At 42.0% G+C, this 14,726-nt stretch overlaps 1 protein-coding gene across 2 annotated transcripts in view; it reads left to right on the top strand.

Annotated features, from left to right (window-relative positions):
• LOC146980513 (ATP-dependent DNA helicase DDX31-like) overlaps window positions 1-14,444 on the top strand; it is a 31,069-nt gene extending 16,625 nt beyond the window's left edge. For both annotated transcript variants that reach the window (XM_085785704.1, XM_085785702.1), the window contains 10 exons: window positions 1,100-1,206; window positions 4,382-4,611; window positions 5,663-5,815; window positions 5,914-5,973; window positions 6,710-6,760; window positions 7,220-7,359; window positions 7,505-7,589; window positions 9,122-9,233; window positions 9,307-9,520; window positions 14,252-14,444. In XM_085785704.1, coding sequence (XP_085641830.1) covers window positions 1,100-1,206; window positions 4,382-4,611; window positions 5,663-5,815; window positions 5,914-5,973; window positions 6,710-6,760; window positions 7,220-7,359; window positions 7,505-7,589; window positions 9,122-9,233; window positions 9,307-9,520; window positions 14,252-14,399 — 1,300 coding nt within the window. In that variant the 3' untranslated portion in view covers window positions 14,400-14,444. The remainder of the gene's footprint in view (window positions 1-1,099; window positions 1,207-4,381; window positions 4,612-5,662; window positions 5,816-5,913; window positions 5,974-6,709; window positions 6,761-7,219; window positions 7,360-7,504; window positions 7,590-9,121; window positions 9,234-9,306; window positions 9,521-14,251) is intronic.
• The last annotated feature ends 282 nt before the right edge of the window (window positions 14,445-14,726 follow it).

The following is a 14,726-nucleotide window of genomic DNA, read 5'->3' as shown; positions in this document are numbered from 1 at the left end:
CCTCAACCACAAGCAGCAAGGAGTGATTCAACCTAAACAAACTGCTGCTTAGCAACACTGCAAACTGCTTTTTGTAAATGAGTTAGATATTTAAGCTGTTTGATTCGACAAATACAAGCAAGATCTAGATTTTCACGACAAATTATTATAGCTAACCGAGCCTACACAGAGTATTTTTGTTAATAAACTGGTTAGTTGAGCTTGTTAAAGTGCTAACGTAGCTTAGCTAACTTTGTTTGTTGATACAAAAGGCATCAGCATGAAAGGCTGATAGATAGCAGAGATTCCTTGCAGGCCATAATGCTATGATCATTTATCATTATTCAGTCATCTGATTGTAGAAACTAGTGCCTTGCAGGCTGATTATTAGGCTAAGGATAATTTCATATTGTATAATTGTCATTATTCAGTCAGCAGCCTTCAATGCACTAGTTTCAGCCTTGAACTGCTGACTAAACATAGACAATTATACAATATAGCCTAATAATCAGCCTGCAAGGCACTAGTTTCTATAATCAGCCTTGAAGGCAGCTAAGGCAATAATGAAAATATATACAATGTGAAATCTGCATTAACCTAATAATCAGCCTGCAAGGCACTAGCTTCTATAATCAGCCTTGAAGGCAGATGACTGAATAATGATAAATGATCATAGCATTATGGCCTGCAAGGAATCTCTGCTATCTATCAGCCTTTCATGCTGATGCCTTTTGTATCAACAAACAAACCAAGTTAGCTAAGCTACGTTAGCACTTGCAATTAAAAAATTCAAGCAGCTCAACTAACCAGTTAATTTACAAAAATACTCTGAAAATCTAGCTCTTGTTTGTATTTGTGGAATCAAACAGCTTAAATATCTAGCTACAGCAGTTTGCAGTGTTGCTAAGCAGCAGTTTGCAGTGTTGCTAAGCAGCAGTTTGTTTATGTTGCCGCTCGGTTGAATCACTCCGCTCTGCAGCTTGCGGTTGAGAGTGGCGCTGGTGCAGCCCAGAGAGTCGACGGCTGAAGGCAGTTTCACCCTGGAGCGGTTGTTGTTGTTGTTGTTGTTGTTGTTGTTGTTGTTGTTGTTGTTCTGTGACATCATCTCTGTCTCCATCAGGACGTTGGACCTGGGCTTCGACAAGGAGCTGAGCATCATCCTCAACAGCATCAACTCCACCGGACCCAGCAGACAGAACGTCCTGCTGTCAGCCACACTCACACACGGTGACACACACACACACACACACACACACAGTAACACAGTAACACACACACACACACACACACACACACTCACTAATGCTGCACGATTTGATAAAAATGTGCGATTGCGATTATGGTGGGAAAATATTGCGATTTGCGATTACGATATTGTAAATGAATGCTGTAATGAGTCTATTTGCTTGATTATCAAGCACAACACAGGCAGCGTTCCCACGTGTCCAGGTCCGTTTCAGAAAGCCAGATTAGTGGAAACTCTGAGTAAGTTAAGCCTGAGATGAGGGAAACTCTGAGTAAGTTGAGCCTGAGATGAGGGAAACTCTGAGTTTTCCATTTCAGTGAGCAGGATCAGCATAATACTGAGTCAGTCGCTACGGCAACATGTGCTGTGAAGCAGGTTTGATCCATCTTAACCTGAGGTTGATGCCGCTGAGCGAGGCAGAGACAGTCATTTATTAGTGAATGATGTCGTGGACGTGGAAGTGAAACTTGTATAAAGCTGTTAAAGAGCAGATCAGTAGAGCCTGTTGGAGGGTTTATTACCTCTATGACAGATGGAGCTGTTTCATCACACATCCTGGATAGGCTGTCATTCATTTTCTTTTCTTTTTTTTTTTATTTACAATTTTTATTCAATGCAAGGTACAGTACACATATGAAGCATCCATTACACTTGTTAAAGGAAGTAAATGTAAAGAACAAAGTCTAACAGTGGCGTACTGAGTATTGTCAGAACCTCACAGAAAAATCTATCACTTTCCAAAGTAGAGGAGGATTTTACTGCTCCACCTAAACCTCAGCCTTGAGCGTGTACAACATATTAGGTACCACGATGAACACACCTGTTGCACAGGTAAAAACCAGTTTGTTTGTTTTTGTTTTTGTAGGCTGTCATTCATTTTCATCGGAGCAGATTTTATTTAAATTTTTTGTCATTAGACTTCTCACCGACAGCAGCTTTTTAAATGTTTTTTTTCATCAGACTGGAGCCGTACAGCGCTCTGTTATAAGACGAGACGGTGCAGGTTTTCATGTGGGACGGTGTGAGCAGAAACTGTTGAAGATACAGTAAACCTGACCTGATGTGGTTACAGCTCCTCCATATCAGTGCTATAGAAAGATGATCATGTGTCTGTCTGATCAGCTCTGTCTTGACCTTAAAGGGATAGTTCAACATTTTGGCAAATTGGCCCATTGCCATAATCCCTATAGTCATAGCAGTAGGTTCATTACCTTTAATTGTCGGTGTAAGCTATTTTCAGTACGGCGGAGCACAGCAGCTGGCTGCTCAGAGCTACGCTATGGAGGCTAAGGGAATTTCTTGGTTTCCCTCATTAAACTCATCAAATACACAATCCCAAAACTCCACAGCGCTTTTGTAGACAAGTTGTGACCTGCACAACCACCACGCTATGAGATAATGACGGAACGATACGAAACGGAGCCGTTTTCGAGGTAAATTCATACAAAACCGCTGATGCGCGTTGCGTTCAGGGACAGTTTTTCAGCAAGCAGTCTCCGTATTTACCCTGTATTTACCTCGAAAACGGCTCCGTTTCGTATCGTTCCGTCATTATCTCATAACGTGGTGGTTGTGCAGCTCACAACTTGTCTACAAAAGCGCTGTGGAGTTTTGGGATGTTGAATTTGATGAGTTTAATGAGGGAAACCAAGAAATTCCCTTAGCCTCCATTAGTCCAGTAATTTTAGGCCAAAAAAGGGGTCAACGTTAAACAAATTGCAACAGAAGCAAACTCAACTGATTTTGTATCCTCAACATGTCCTGAGTGAGGGGAAAAAAGCCCCGAAAAATCCCATTAGGGGAAAGTTTCGAAAAACACCCAAACATATCCCATTTATATGCATATAAAAAAAAATTTTCACGTGTATAGGGTAAAATTTTTAACCTTTAGATATCTCCATGAAAATTACTGAGTTGATTACTTACATTAAGACAAACAAAAAATGTATTACAAGTTTTTTGAAATTCTTTGTTAACATGAGCAAATTTGCATAAATTTGCATAAATTCCACCGTTTTGACGGCACATGTATATATGAAGTTGCTGTGGTGGTACCGGCATGAAAATTGGAATGAGTTGACTCCATCGGTCAACCCACAAGTTGACCACTTTAAATTTCAAGATGACTGCAATTTTTCAAGACAGCCACATCCTTAGTAGAGCAGGTATGACATGCTCCGTCTCTATTAATGCTCATGGGCCTAAATTGGTTCCATTCCTTAAGTTTTTTAACTGTAATATCATATTACAGTTAAAAAATGTCTTGTTCAATCTTGTTAGCATATTATATGTTAACAAGATTGAACAAGACATTTTCACCTGCTCTACTCAATGTTTAGATCAGGTGCTGTATGTATGCAAATGAGCCATACGTAATTGGATTATGCAGTGTTGGCTCATGTCATACCTGCTCTACTAAGGATGTGGCTGTCTTGAAAAATTGCAGTCATCTTGAAATTTAAAGTGGTCAACTTGTCGGTTGACCGATGGAGTCAACTCATTCCAATTTTCATGCCGGTACCACCACAGCAACTTCATATATACATGTGCCGTCAAAACGGTGGAATTTATGCAAATTTATGCACATTTATGCAAATTTGCTCATGTTAACAAAGAATCTCAAAAAACTTGTAATACATTTTTTGTTTGTCTTAATGTAAGTAATCAACTCAGTAATTTTCATGGAGATATCTAAAGGTTAAAATTTTTACCCTATACACGTGAAAATTTTTTTTTATATGCATATAAATGGGATATGTTTGGGTGTTTTTCGAAACTTTCCCCTAATGGGATTCTTCGGGGCTTTTTTCCCCTCACTCAGGACATGCTGAGGATACAAAATCAGTTGAGTTTGCTTCTGTTGCAATTTGTTTAACTTTTTCTCATAAAATGACTGGACTACATAGCGTAGCTCTGAGCAGCCAGCTGCTGCGCTCCGCCGTACTGAAAATAGCTTACACCTACAATTAAAGGTAATGAACCTACTGCTATGACTATAGGGATTATGGCAATGGGCCAATTTGCCAAAATGTTGAACTATCCCTTTAAGATCGTGGGTTTGATTCCCCTGTTGACAGAGATGGTAAAACCGGCCGTAGCCCCGCGGCCCAGAGGAAATGTTCTAGCACTAACCCCCCCCCCCCCCTCCTGGTCCAGGTGTGACCCGTCTGGCCGACGTCTGTCTCAACGACCCGGTCAACGTCCACGTGTCCGGCTCCGCCTCCTCCTCTGACCTCACGGCCGTCTCCACGGTGACCCCTGAGCCCGGGCCGGGCGGCCAATCAGAGAGCTTCGCGGTGCCCGAGGCCCTGAGGCAGTTTGTGGTGGTGGTTCCCAGTAAGATCCGTCTGGTCTGTCTGGCTGCTTTCATCCTGGACAAGTGCAGGGTAGGTGGGGGGGGGGGGGGTGTTACTGTGTGTTACTGTGTGTTACTGTGTGTGTTACTGTGTGTGTTACTGTGTGTGTTACTGTGTGTGTGTCAGTGGTGTAGTCTATGTGATACTCAGGTTTACTCAGTAGACTCACTGAAAATGCCTAAATATTTCAGTATAACCAGTACCATAAAACTATCTAACTAAAGTTAAGTTCAAGGGGGTCCCCAACTTTTTGTTGAAATTTTACCACTTTTTCTTTGAATTTTGTAACTTTTTTTTTCTTTCAGAAATTGTATCACTTTTTTAATTATTGTTTGACTTTTTTTTTTTAGAATTTTTTACCACTTTTCCTAGAATTTTTTTGAGAAATTTTACCAGTTTCTTCTCAATTTTTCTTTTTTACTTTTTATTATTTTTTTCAAGAAATTTTACCCCTTTTTGTATTATTGTTTGCCCCTTTTTTTGAGAGACCGAAATCTTGCCACATTTTTCTATAATTTTTGGAGAAATATTACTACTTTTTTTTTTTTAGATTTTCCTTGCGAAATCTTACCACTTTTTCTAGAATTCTTTTGAGGAAATTAAAAAAAAAAATCTCAATAAAAAAAAAACTTTACTAATAACTTTACTTTTTTTTTTTTTTTTTTAGAAATTTTACCACTTTTTTCTAAAAAATCTTAAACTTTTTTTTAATCTTTTGGAAATCTTACCACTTTTCTCTAGAAATGTTTCAACTTTTTTCCAGAAATGTCTCTATAATCTTTCAAAAATGTAATTTAAAGGTACATTGATTGTTTGTGTATTTCTGGTGTGTTGTCCAATGGGGGTCCGTGGTTTAGTTTGTGTCAGTTTTGGGTCCTTGATATAAAACAGTTAGAGAAGCAGCGTCTATGTGATACAAGTATGAACAGTTTACCACCTAGAAAGCAGTTTACCCACTACAACACATTAGACTACACCGCTGGCGTGTGTGTTACTGTGTGTGTGTATGTGTGTTACTGTGTGTGTGTGTGTTAGTGTGTGTGTGTGTGTGTGTTACGGAGTCTCCCTCCTCTCTCCTCAGTTTTCTCCCGACAACAAAGTGATCGTCTTCGTGTCGAGCTGCGACGTGGTCGAGTTCCTCCACTCCCTCTTCACCTCCGTCCTCTGCCGGCCCTCGGCCAATCAGCAGCCTGCGCTCAGCTTCCTGCGTCTCCACGGCAACATGAAGCAGGAGGTAAGAGCGCCGTCCATCCGTCCGTCTTTCCGTCTTTCCCTCTGCGTGTCCTGTGAGCAGCCGTGAGTCAGTCTGGGTGCGTTTGTTTCGTCCAACAGGAGCGGTCCGACGTCTTCCACAAGTTCTCAGCCTCGGAGTCTGGAGTTCTGCTCTGCACGGTCAGTTCATAATAATAATAATCTGTTATTAAATTAATAATCAACTATTCTGATCATCAGTTTGAGTCGTTTTTTCAATTTAAAAAAAGTCCAGATTCTCTGATTTCAGCTTCTTCAATGTGAATATTTCTGGTTTCTTTGCTCCTTTATGACGATAAACTGAGTCTCTCTTTGGTTTGTGGACAAAACAAGACATTTGAGGACGTTATGGTGGTTTGAGAAACACTGACTGATGGTTTTAACATTTTATTGACCAAACAACTAATCGATTAATCGTTTAAATAAGAAAAAGATTCATCGATGACGTAGGAAAACTTTGATCCAGACCATCAGGTTTATCCTGATCCAGCAGTTTGGTGGATTCAGGAACAACATGGGATTTAGATTCAGTTCAAACTGGTCAAATAAACAACATTGATCATGTAGTTTATATATAAACATTTATTGGTTTATATTTGTACCTGATTTAAAAACCATAACAGTGATAAAGGGAATAAAATTTAAAGTTTTGATTATTCCACAAATGAAGAACTTTTCCCAAACTACTGGATAATTAAATGAAACTTGAAGTCAAAGTCAAAAACTTGATTTGCCGTTTGTGCGTAGCGTACACACATAGGAACTTTTGTGCGGTTGTTCCAGGTTAAGTGGGAAAACACAAGGACACACAAGACACATGAACAACACTTTACAAAGCGCACACGTCACACACGTCACACGTCTGCTCTGCTTTCAGGACGTGGCGGCTCGCGGTCTGGACCTGCCCCAGGTCACCTGGATCCTTCAGGTACGTCGTGTTTCTGTCCAATCAGAGCGTCTCTCTGTTCCCATAGCAATGTGACCTCTGACCTTTCAGTTCCCATAGCAACGTGACCTCTGACCCTTCAGTTGAAAAACAAAACAAAACCAGTAGAGGTTTTATCTAGTAATATGGACCAGAATCTTTTCCATGAGACTGGATGTCTTTTTTGGTTTTCAGTTTTTGCATATATATATTTATTATCTGGCTCTTTATTGTTCATAATTATCCTTCTGGGTACATTGTATTTTTATTTTATTTATTTATTTATTATTTCATTTTCTTATTTTTGTCCAGCTCTGCTCTAAGTGTTACACACTCTCTGTACTTTAGTGTTGTTTCATGTCTGTATAATGTCATGTTTGTATGTTTCAAATGTGATAATAAAGTTCGTTAAAAAAAAAAAAACTTTCAGTTCCCATGGTAACGTGACCTCTGACCTTTCAGTTCACGCCCCCGACGGCGGCGGCCGAGTACGTGCACCGCGTGGGGCGGACGGCGCGGATCGGCGGCGGCGGCAGCAGCCTCCTCTTCCTCACGCCGGCCGAGACGGCCTTCATCACCGAGCTGGCCAATCACCACATCAGGTGGGTGGTAACCACGGCAACCTGCCGCCCCCCGTGGGATTAATAAAGTTGTTTTGAATCGAATTGAGGCCGGCGGCCGATGGGCTCCTTGTAACCGTGGCAACAGCAGCTGTGACGTCACTTCCTGGTTCCCTCTGTGTTTCAGCCTATCAGAGATGAAGCTGCTGGACGTCCTGTCCTGTCTGATGAGGGACGACGCCTACAGGGGGCGGGGCAAGTACCACAGCAAGGTAGGAGCTGAACCGGGACAAACCGGGCCGAACCGGGCTAAACCGGGCTAAACCAGGCTAAACCGGGCTAAACCAGGCTAAACCGGGCTAAACTAAACCAGACTGAACCAGGCTAAACCGGGCTAAACGGGGCTAAACCGGGCTAAACCAGACTAAACCAGACTAAACCAGGCCGAACCAGGACAAACTGGGCCAAACCGGGCTAAACCAGGCCAAACTGGGCCAAACCAGACTAAACTAAACCAGGTTATTTGTCTAGAAGACGTTTCACCTTCATCCAAGAGGCTTCATCAGTTCATGTAGCATCTGACCAGGGGCCTCATTTATCATTGTGGATTCACCTTTTTTTACACCATTTTCCCCTCGTTTTGTGCGTACGCACTTTTCTCCGCCAAATTTGGGATCTATCAAACCAAAACCTGACGGGGAAGTGCGGACATTTACACCCATTTTGACCCTGGCGTACCGTGATTTACACCTTTTCTGAGGAACAGGAGGAATTGGCGACACCGTTGCTGAGTCAGAGAACTGCAGTGTGAGAGGGAGAGAGGAGGACTACAGTCGGAAACTAGCCGTTGGCTAACACTGGCACTTTTACATTTTATTATGTCCATTAATGTGCATTGTCCTCCTTAAATAAATACATTGTTTTAACATCTAGATTACAAAAAAAAAAAAAAAGATTTTCTGGGATAAAGGGGCAGATTACATAAGATTCTTCTTCTTTCTGCTCCCTTTTGTTGAGATTTGGGAGGTTTTTGTTTTTATTGTAGCTTATTAAAATGCAAGATCATTTTGCCCGATGTCGCCGTGTATCTCGCTTTCTTTCCCCCGTCCTCCGCCCGTTGTCTTTGTTGTCACTTTGTTGCCGCTCCACAGAGCACATGGCTAATTAAATATGCACGTGCTGACCATATATAGTTGTATATAGGCGTTCCGGGGGTGGAGTAAGAGGTGTGTTCACGTGTGCACCATTCTTGGGTCCGGTGTGATTTATCAAAGGGAAATTGCGGAGAGTTGTGCGTACGCACAGTTTGATTGATCTGAAAAGGTGTAAATATTTTGGGTGTACGCCATTTTCGTCTTTTCGCTGTACGCAAATATTTAGTAGCAGTTTTACACCCTTTTTGATAAATGAGGCCCCCGGCTGGGACTGGGACTCCTGGACAAATAACCAAGTCCAGTTGCATTCGATTTAAATTTCCTTGAGATGACTATGACCTCGACAAATGAGAATATATAATATATGCTGACCCGTGTGTGTGTGTGTGTGTGTGTGTGTGTGTGTCTCTCTGTGTGTGTGTGTGTGTGTGTGTCTCTCTGTGTGTGTGTGTGTGTGTGTGTGTGTGTGTGTGTGTGTGTGTGTGTGTGTGTGTGTGTGTGTGTGTGTGTCTCTCTGTGTGTGTGTGTGTGTGTGTGTGTGTGTGTGTGTGTGTGTCTCTGTGTGTGTGTGTCTCTGTGTGTGTGTGTGTGTGTGTGTGTGTGTGTGTCTCTGTGTGTGTGTGTCTCTGTGTGTGTGTGTGTGTGTATAGAGTTCGGCGGCGGCCCTGGAGCAGGAAGTCAGAGAGCGAGCGACGGTTCTTCAGACGGAGTTTGAGAACTTCGTCCACTCAGACGCCGCCACGCTGCAGAACGCCAAGAAAGGTACCGACACACACACACACACACGGTCTGCCCCCTGGTTGTTGGTTGTGACCTCACTGTGTTGTCATGGCAGCGCTGCAGTCCTTCCTGAGAGCCTACGCCACCTACCCCTCCAACCTCAAACACATCTTCCACATCCGCTCGCTGCACCTGGGCCACGCCGCCAAGAGCTTCGGCCTCAGAGACGCTCCACGAGGCCTCGGCAACGGCCACGGCAACGCCAAGCGCCCCACAGGCCCCGCCCACGGCAACGCCGCCAAACGCCACGACAAGACCCAGAACAAGAGGTGAGTCTGCAGTCTGACGGGTTTCCACAGCGATACGTATGAATCAGAATCAGAATCAGAATCAGAATTTTATTTGTCATTGTGCAGCAGTACAACGAAATTAAAAGCTAAAACCTTAAAGTGCCATCACATAAAAGACAGACAAACAATAAGCAATAACAATAGCAGCAACCCGTGTCAACATTCAGTTATTCAACGTATAAAAAGATAAATAAAATAGGTGTTAGCAATAAATAAGTAAATAAATAACTGTTATGTATGTAGACGTAAGCCAGCGCGTTTCAGAGTGCCGTGCTGTGAACTCTCCGCTCCGTCACCGCATTGGTGGAGCCGTCTGTCAGCCTCGTGTGGCCGATCGACAGGACGATATGTCATTGGACTATAAGCTTATTCAGCAACCAATAGGCTGAGAAGGTTGGTACCAAATCCCGCCTTCTGTCTTCAGAGTTTCAAAACGTAGTTTCAGAGAGAACACTGCCAAATTTGAAACTCTGAAAGTGTGTTGTTGAAACACTGTAAAAACAGAGCTGTAGTTGTAAAGAAGTGAAAGAAAAAGACAAAGATTTGGAATGAATTTTTAAATACAAAATAATTTTTTCAGACAATTGAACAAAAAAAATTCCAGCCTGCCAAAACACTATTTACACATTCAAATTTTTCTAATCAGAGATTCGCCCTTTCAAAACTCAGGTTTCAACATCTCAACACTTTTTTCTAAATATATTCATATTTCAGATCTCCATTTACAAGGTTTCAAAACTGGATAACAAAATTATACTGTGGGAGAACAGTGCCAAATTTTAAACTCTGAACGTGTGTTGTTGAAACACTGTAAAAACAGTGCTGTAGTTGTAAAGACGTGAAAGAAGAAAACAAAGAAAAGTTGCAGCGATTTGAAATGAAAATTCAAATACAAAATAATGTTTTCAGAGTTGAATTTTTATTTCAGCCTTTCAAAACACTATTTACGCCTTCAAAACTTCAGAAGTTCAGAAGTTTCAAATCTTTTGTACGCTTTCAAACACGGGGTTTCAAGCTTTCAACATTTTTTCTTTCAGTTTTGCCTCATGGCCGTGTTTTAGCTCCATAGATACGTGGTAACGGGCGGAGGGAGGCCAGAATTCACCAGAGAGGTTTTCAGACATCATTTCATGTGTTGACACTATGAATGAGGAGACGCTGGTTGTTAAAGGGACATTGTGTAACTTCTCCTGTTATCTATTCATGAAAATGGATTATTTGGTTCTTCAGTCTGTTTTTCATTAACATCAACAAAGTTCCTGTTCCTTTCAGCTCTGAATGAGCCGTTCATATCATTCATATCTCCATGGAGCAGTAAGCTCGGTGCTGCTGCCATGTCGTGTCGCCATGGTGACGGTAGGAAACCACGGAAACTCAGCGGAGACACCGGAGCTGTCGGCTCAGTCACCGCGGTAACGCAGTGAGGAGGAATGGAGCGTTACACTGATGCTGCATTCACCTGCAGTCGGGCAGACGGCCGTCGGTCGCTAACAAACCAGATGTCATTTTAGTCACAGAAGTCCAGAGAAAGGCGGTAAAACAATACCACATCGCCATGGCAACATATTGTCACGTGTATTGTTTTGCCTCGTGCTGACGGACCACTTGTTTACATAGAGGCTTGTTTATGCCGTTACGTGCAGCGGCTGTCGTCCGTCTGCCGTCTAACCGATTTCACCTGAATGCAGCATGAAAAATATACAACCACAACGCTAGATGGAGGAATTCCTACGTAATGTCCCTTTAACGACCCAAAGCCTGAAGCCGTTTTCTTCCCTGATGCCTGAGCCCTCGTGTTCCCGCGGGAACGGAGGTAGAAGCCACAGCGCTGTGTTAGCGTTAGCTCCGCCTACTAACAACAAACACACACACACAGAGTCTCCAGTGACTGAATGATGTGTGTGTGTCTGACACGTCTCTGTCTCTGCTCATTAACACACACACCCCGCTGAGATGACTGACACACACACACACACACACACACACACACTGATACATGATTAAAGCAGCTCCTTCACTCACACATCATCTCCACTGTGTGTGTGTGTGTGTGTGTGTGTGTGTGTGTGTTGTTGTTGTTGTTGTTGTTGTTAACAGCTGCTCTTCACAGCGGGCCTGTCTGGACACGGTGTGACCACACACACACACACACACACACACACACACACACACACTGGTCAGTAGAGACATCATTACAGGTGTGTGTGTAGCTCCGCCTCCTTTGGGTGCTGGTCAGTTGTGTGATGGTGCGTTCAGGTTCAGTTAACCCATGGGGGCAACTCTTTAGTTTCAACCACAACAAACAAAACAGTCAGAAAACAATCAGATATCTGTGGTCCAAGACTGGAATCCTTAGAGACACTGAACTCATCTAGACCGAATCTCCTTGTTGTTTACATTCTACTTCCGGGTAGAAAACCAGCTGTAATGTGAATGAGATCAATAGTAATGAACGAGAGTTTAGCTATATATCATATTTTTCACGCCCTATCACCGTTTAGACAAATCTGAAATGATTGAAGAAACATTACTATTTCTGTGTGTGTGTTTTGTGTTGCTATGTGTTGTATTTATTCAGTTTGGGGGAATCACAGTGTCTAGAAAGCATCAGTGGCTCAGCTGACAGGGACAGCTAACGGTAGCTAAGCTAACGGTAGCTAAGCTAACAGCGGTAGCTAAGCTAACAGCAGGACGTCAGCTGTTAAAACCCTCCCGTTGTGGGACACGACATGAAACTACTCCAGTTAGCTCAGTCATGTTGGAACTCAGATATCCGCTGGAGAAAATATTTTTTTATGGAGCGTTTATTGAGTCACTGAGTTATTAAAGTTAAACAGGTAGCTAACCGTTAGCCCAGCTAATCTATGATAGCCATGACTAATTACAAAAATGTGCACACAGAAATAGTAATGTTTGTCCAATCATTGGTTTTATAAACTTTACAAACATCAGATTAGTCTAAACGGTGATATAGTGACATGAAAAAGTAGATAAATATATTGAAACTCTCGTCCGTCACTATTGTTCTCATGCTGGTTTTCTACCAGGAAGTAGTTGTAAACAACAAGGAGATTCGTCGTATAGTGTACAGTATAAACAGTATAAACTTTGTGTTTTTGCATGTAGTCACTCACCTCAGATAGCCCAACTCTGAAACATCCCAGAAAGACATTACTATCCCATCACAGAGAGAAACTAACACTTTGTCCTTGTTGTGATGATTTCTTTACAACAATAACCGGTGGAGCGGTGCAGTGGTGATGTCCAGAATATCTCTGACCGGTTATTTTAGTAAAGAAATCATCACAACAAGGACAAAGTGTGAATTCTCCTTTAATGCTATTGAGTCCAGTCCTGAGTACAGTAACAACATGGCAGCACGCGCCTCGTTCTTCATCCTTCACATGTGAATGATACATGGAAGGTTGTATGACCTGATCCAGCAAAATGAGTCACAGTGACCCACATTTCAAAATTAAGATTTTGGTATCCATGGAAAGAGTAGAAAATAAGCTTTAAAATGAAACTTTAGTCAAAGTCCTACATTGGATGGTTTTCAAGATAATGTTCATTTGAATTCTGGTCTTTACTCTCTTTTTCACATTGAAAACCTGAGATAATTGTGTTTAAACATTATAGAACGTCTCTGGTTTAAAGGCCAGTGGACTCTGGCGTCTGTTCCTGTACCACGTGATTACACGCTCCCTACACGGTCCCTTGTTGTCATAGAGATACCATTCAATGACCCTCGGAAAGCAGAGAATCGAACTATTCACATGCTGTTTACAGCTCGTCTCTATCAGAAAAGGTTCAGAAGTTGTCATGTTTTGTAAAACATGTGCAAGCCTTACATTGATGCTACGCTCGGTTTAGCATCTGTTCCTGTACCACGTGATTCGCGCACCCTACACAGTCCCTTGTTGTCATAGAGATACCATTCAAGGACCCTCGGAAAGCAGAGAATCTCATGATTCAGATGCAGTTAATTTTATTTTATTTTTTTTATTTAACCTTTATTTAACCAGGCAAGCAAATTAAGAACAAAATTCTTCTTTTCAAGTGCAGCCTGAAGGGGAAGGGGGAGGGGAATGCTAAAAGTGAAAACAAGGTTAAAAAATTACACAGAAAAATTCAATATAATACAATATATACAATATATCAATATAGTCAATATAATCATTATAATACAATACAATACAATACAATTCATAAAAAGTTATTTCATGTTTTGTAAAACGTTTGCAAGCGGGTAAGAAAGTAAGAGTAAAAAAGTACATGCTTTTAAAGGTAAAGGCTTTTAAATGTACTTTAAGTAAAAGTCAGAGTAAATGTCTTATTCTTCACATCAATGAATGACTCTAATAGTTTGTAAATGAATGTAAGGAGCTTTTAACTCTTGTTAGTGAGAATGAACTCTTTGCTGCTCAGCTGCACTGATGTGCTGCTTTTAGGGGTTAGGGTTTCCTTCACAGACAAACACAGCTTGTGTCCAATAGGATTTTAGAAAAAGACCTGAAAGTAACCAGTACTTTTCAGCCTTCCTACTAATTAACTCCAGTAAAAGTAAAAAATATTTGTCTTGGAAATGTATTCAAGTAAGAGTAATAAGTACCAAAGAAATCTAATACTCTAGTAAAGTACAAATCCTCTGCATGTTGTGTCGTTGTGTCATTGTGTGGTTGTGTGGTTGTGTTGTCATGTCCTCTTCAGGTGTGGTCCCGGAGCGAGGGAAGCCGGTCTGCTCCGCTCTGAGTTCTCCAGCGGTCTGGACGGAGACGGAGCCAAGAAGAAGAAGAAGAGGAAGAAGAAGACGATTGGCCGGTCGGGAGAGGAAGAGGAGGAGGAGGAGGAGAGATGAAGAGGAGGAGGAGGAGGAGGAGAGATGAAGAGGAGGAGGAGGAGGAGAGATGAAGAGGAGGAGGAGGAGGAGAGATGAAGAGGAGCAGCAGCTGATTGACTGACTGCCTCACCTGAGTGTCCAGCTGTTCACAGGCGTCATGACGACGATGATGTAACACAGGGGTTCTCCACTAGTCTCACTCGGGACTTAATGACATTTTCCCGTGGTCATTAAGTCACAACCCAAACCAAGAATTTTTTTTAAGCCTTTAAAAACTCATTTTGCTCTTTATTGAGCAAAGTGCATTTCAGAGCACATGAATGAAACTGAGGAGTTACCATGACA

Source organism: Trachurus japonicus, chromosome 9 (assembly GCF_045865225.1).
Source record: "Trachurus japonicus isolate A0001 chromosome 9, Traja_1.0".
NCBI lineage: Eukaryota > Metazoa > Chordata > Actinopteri > Carangiformes > Carangidae > Trachurus > Trachurus japonicus.
The sequence above is the reverse complement of the archived record's forward strand: the minus strand, read 5'-3'. Positions and strand labels throughout refer to the sequence as shown.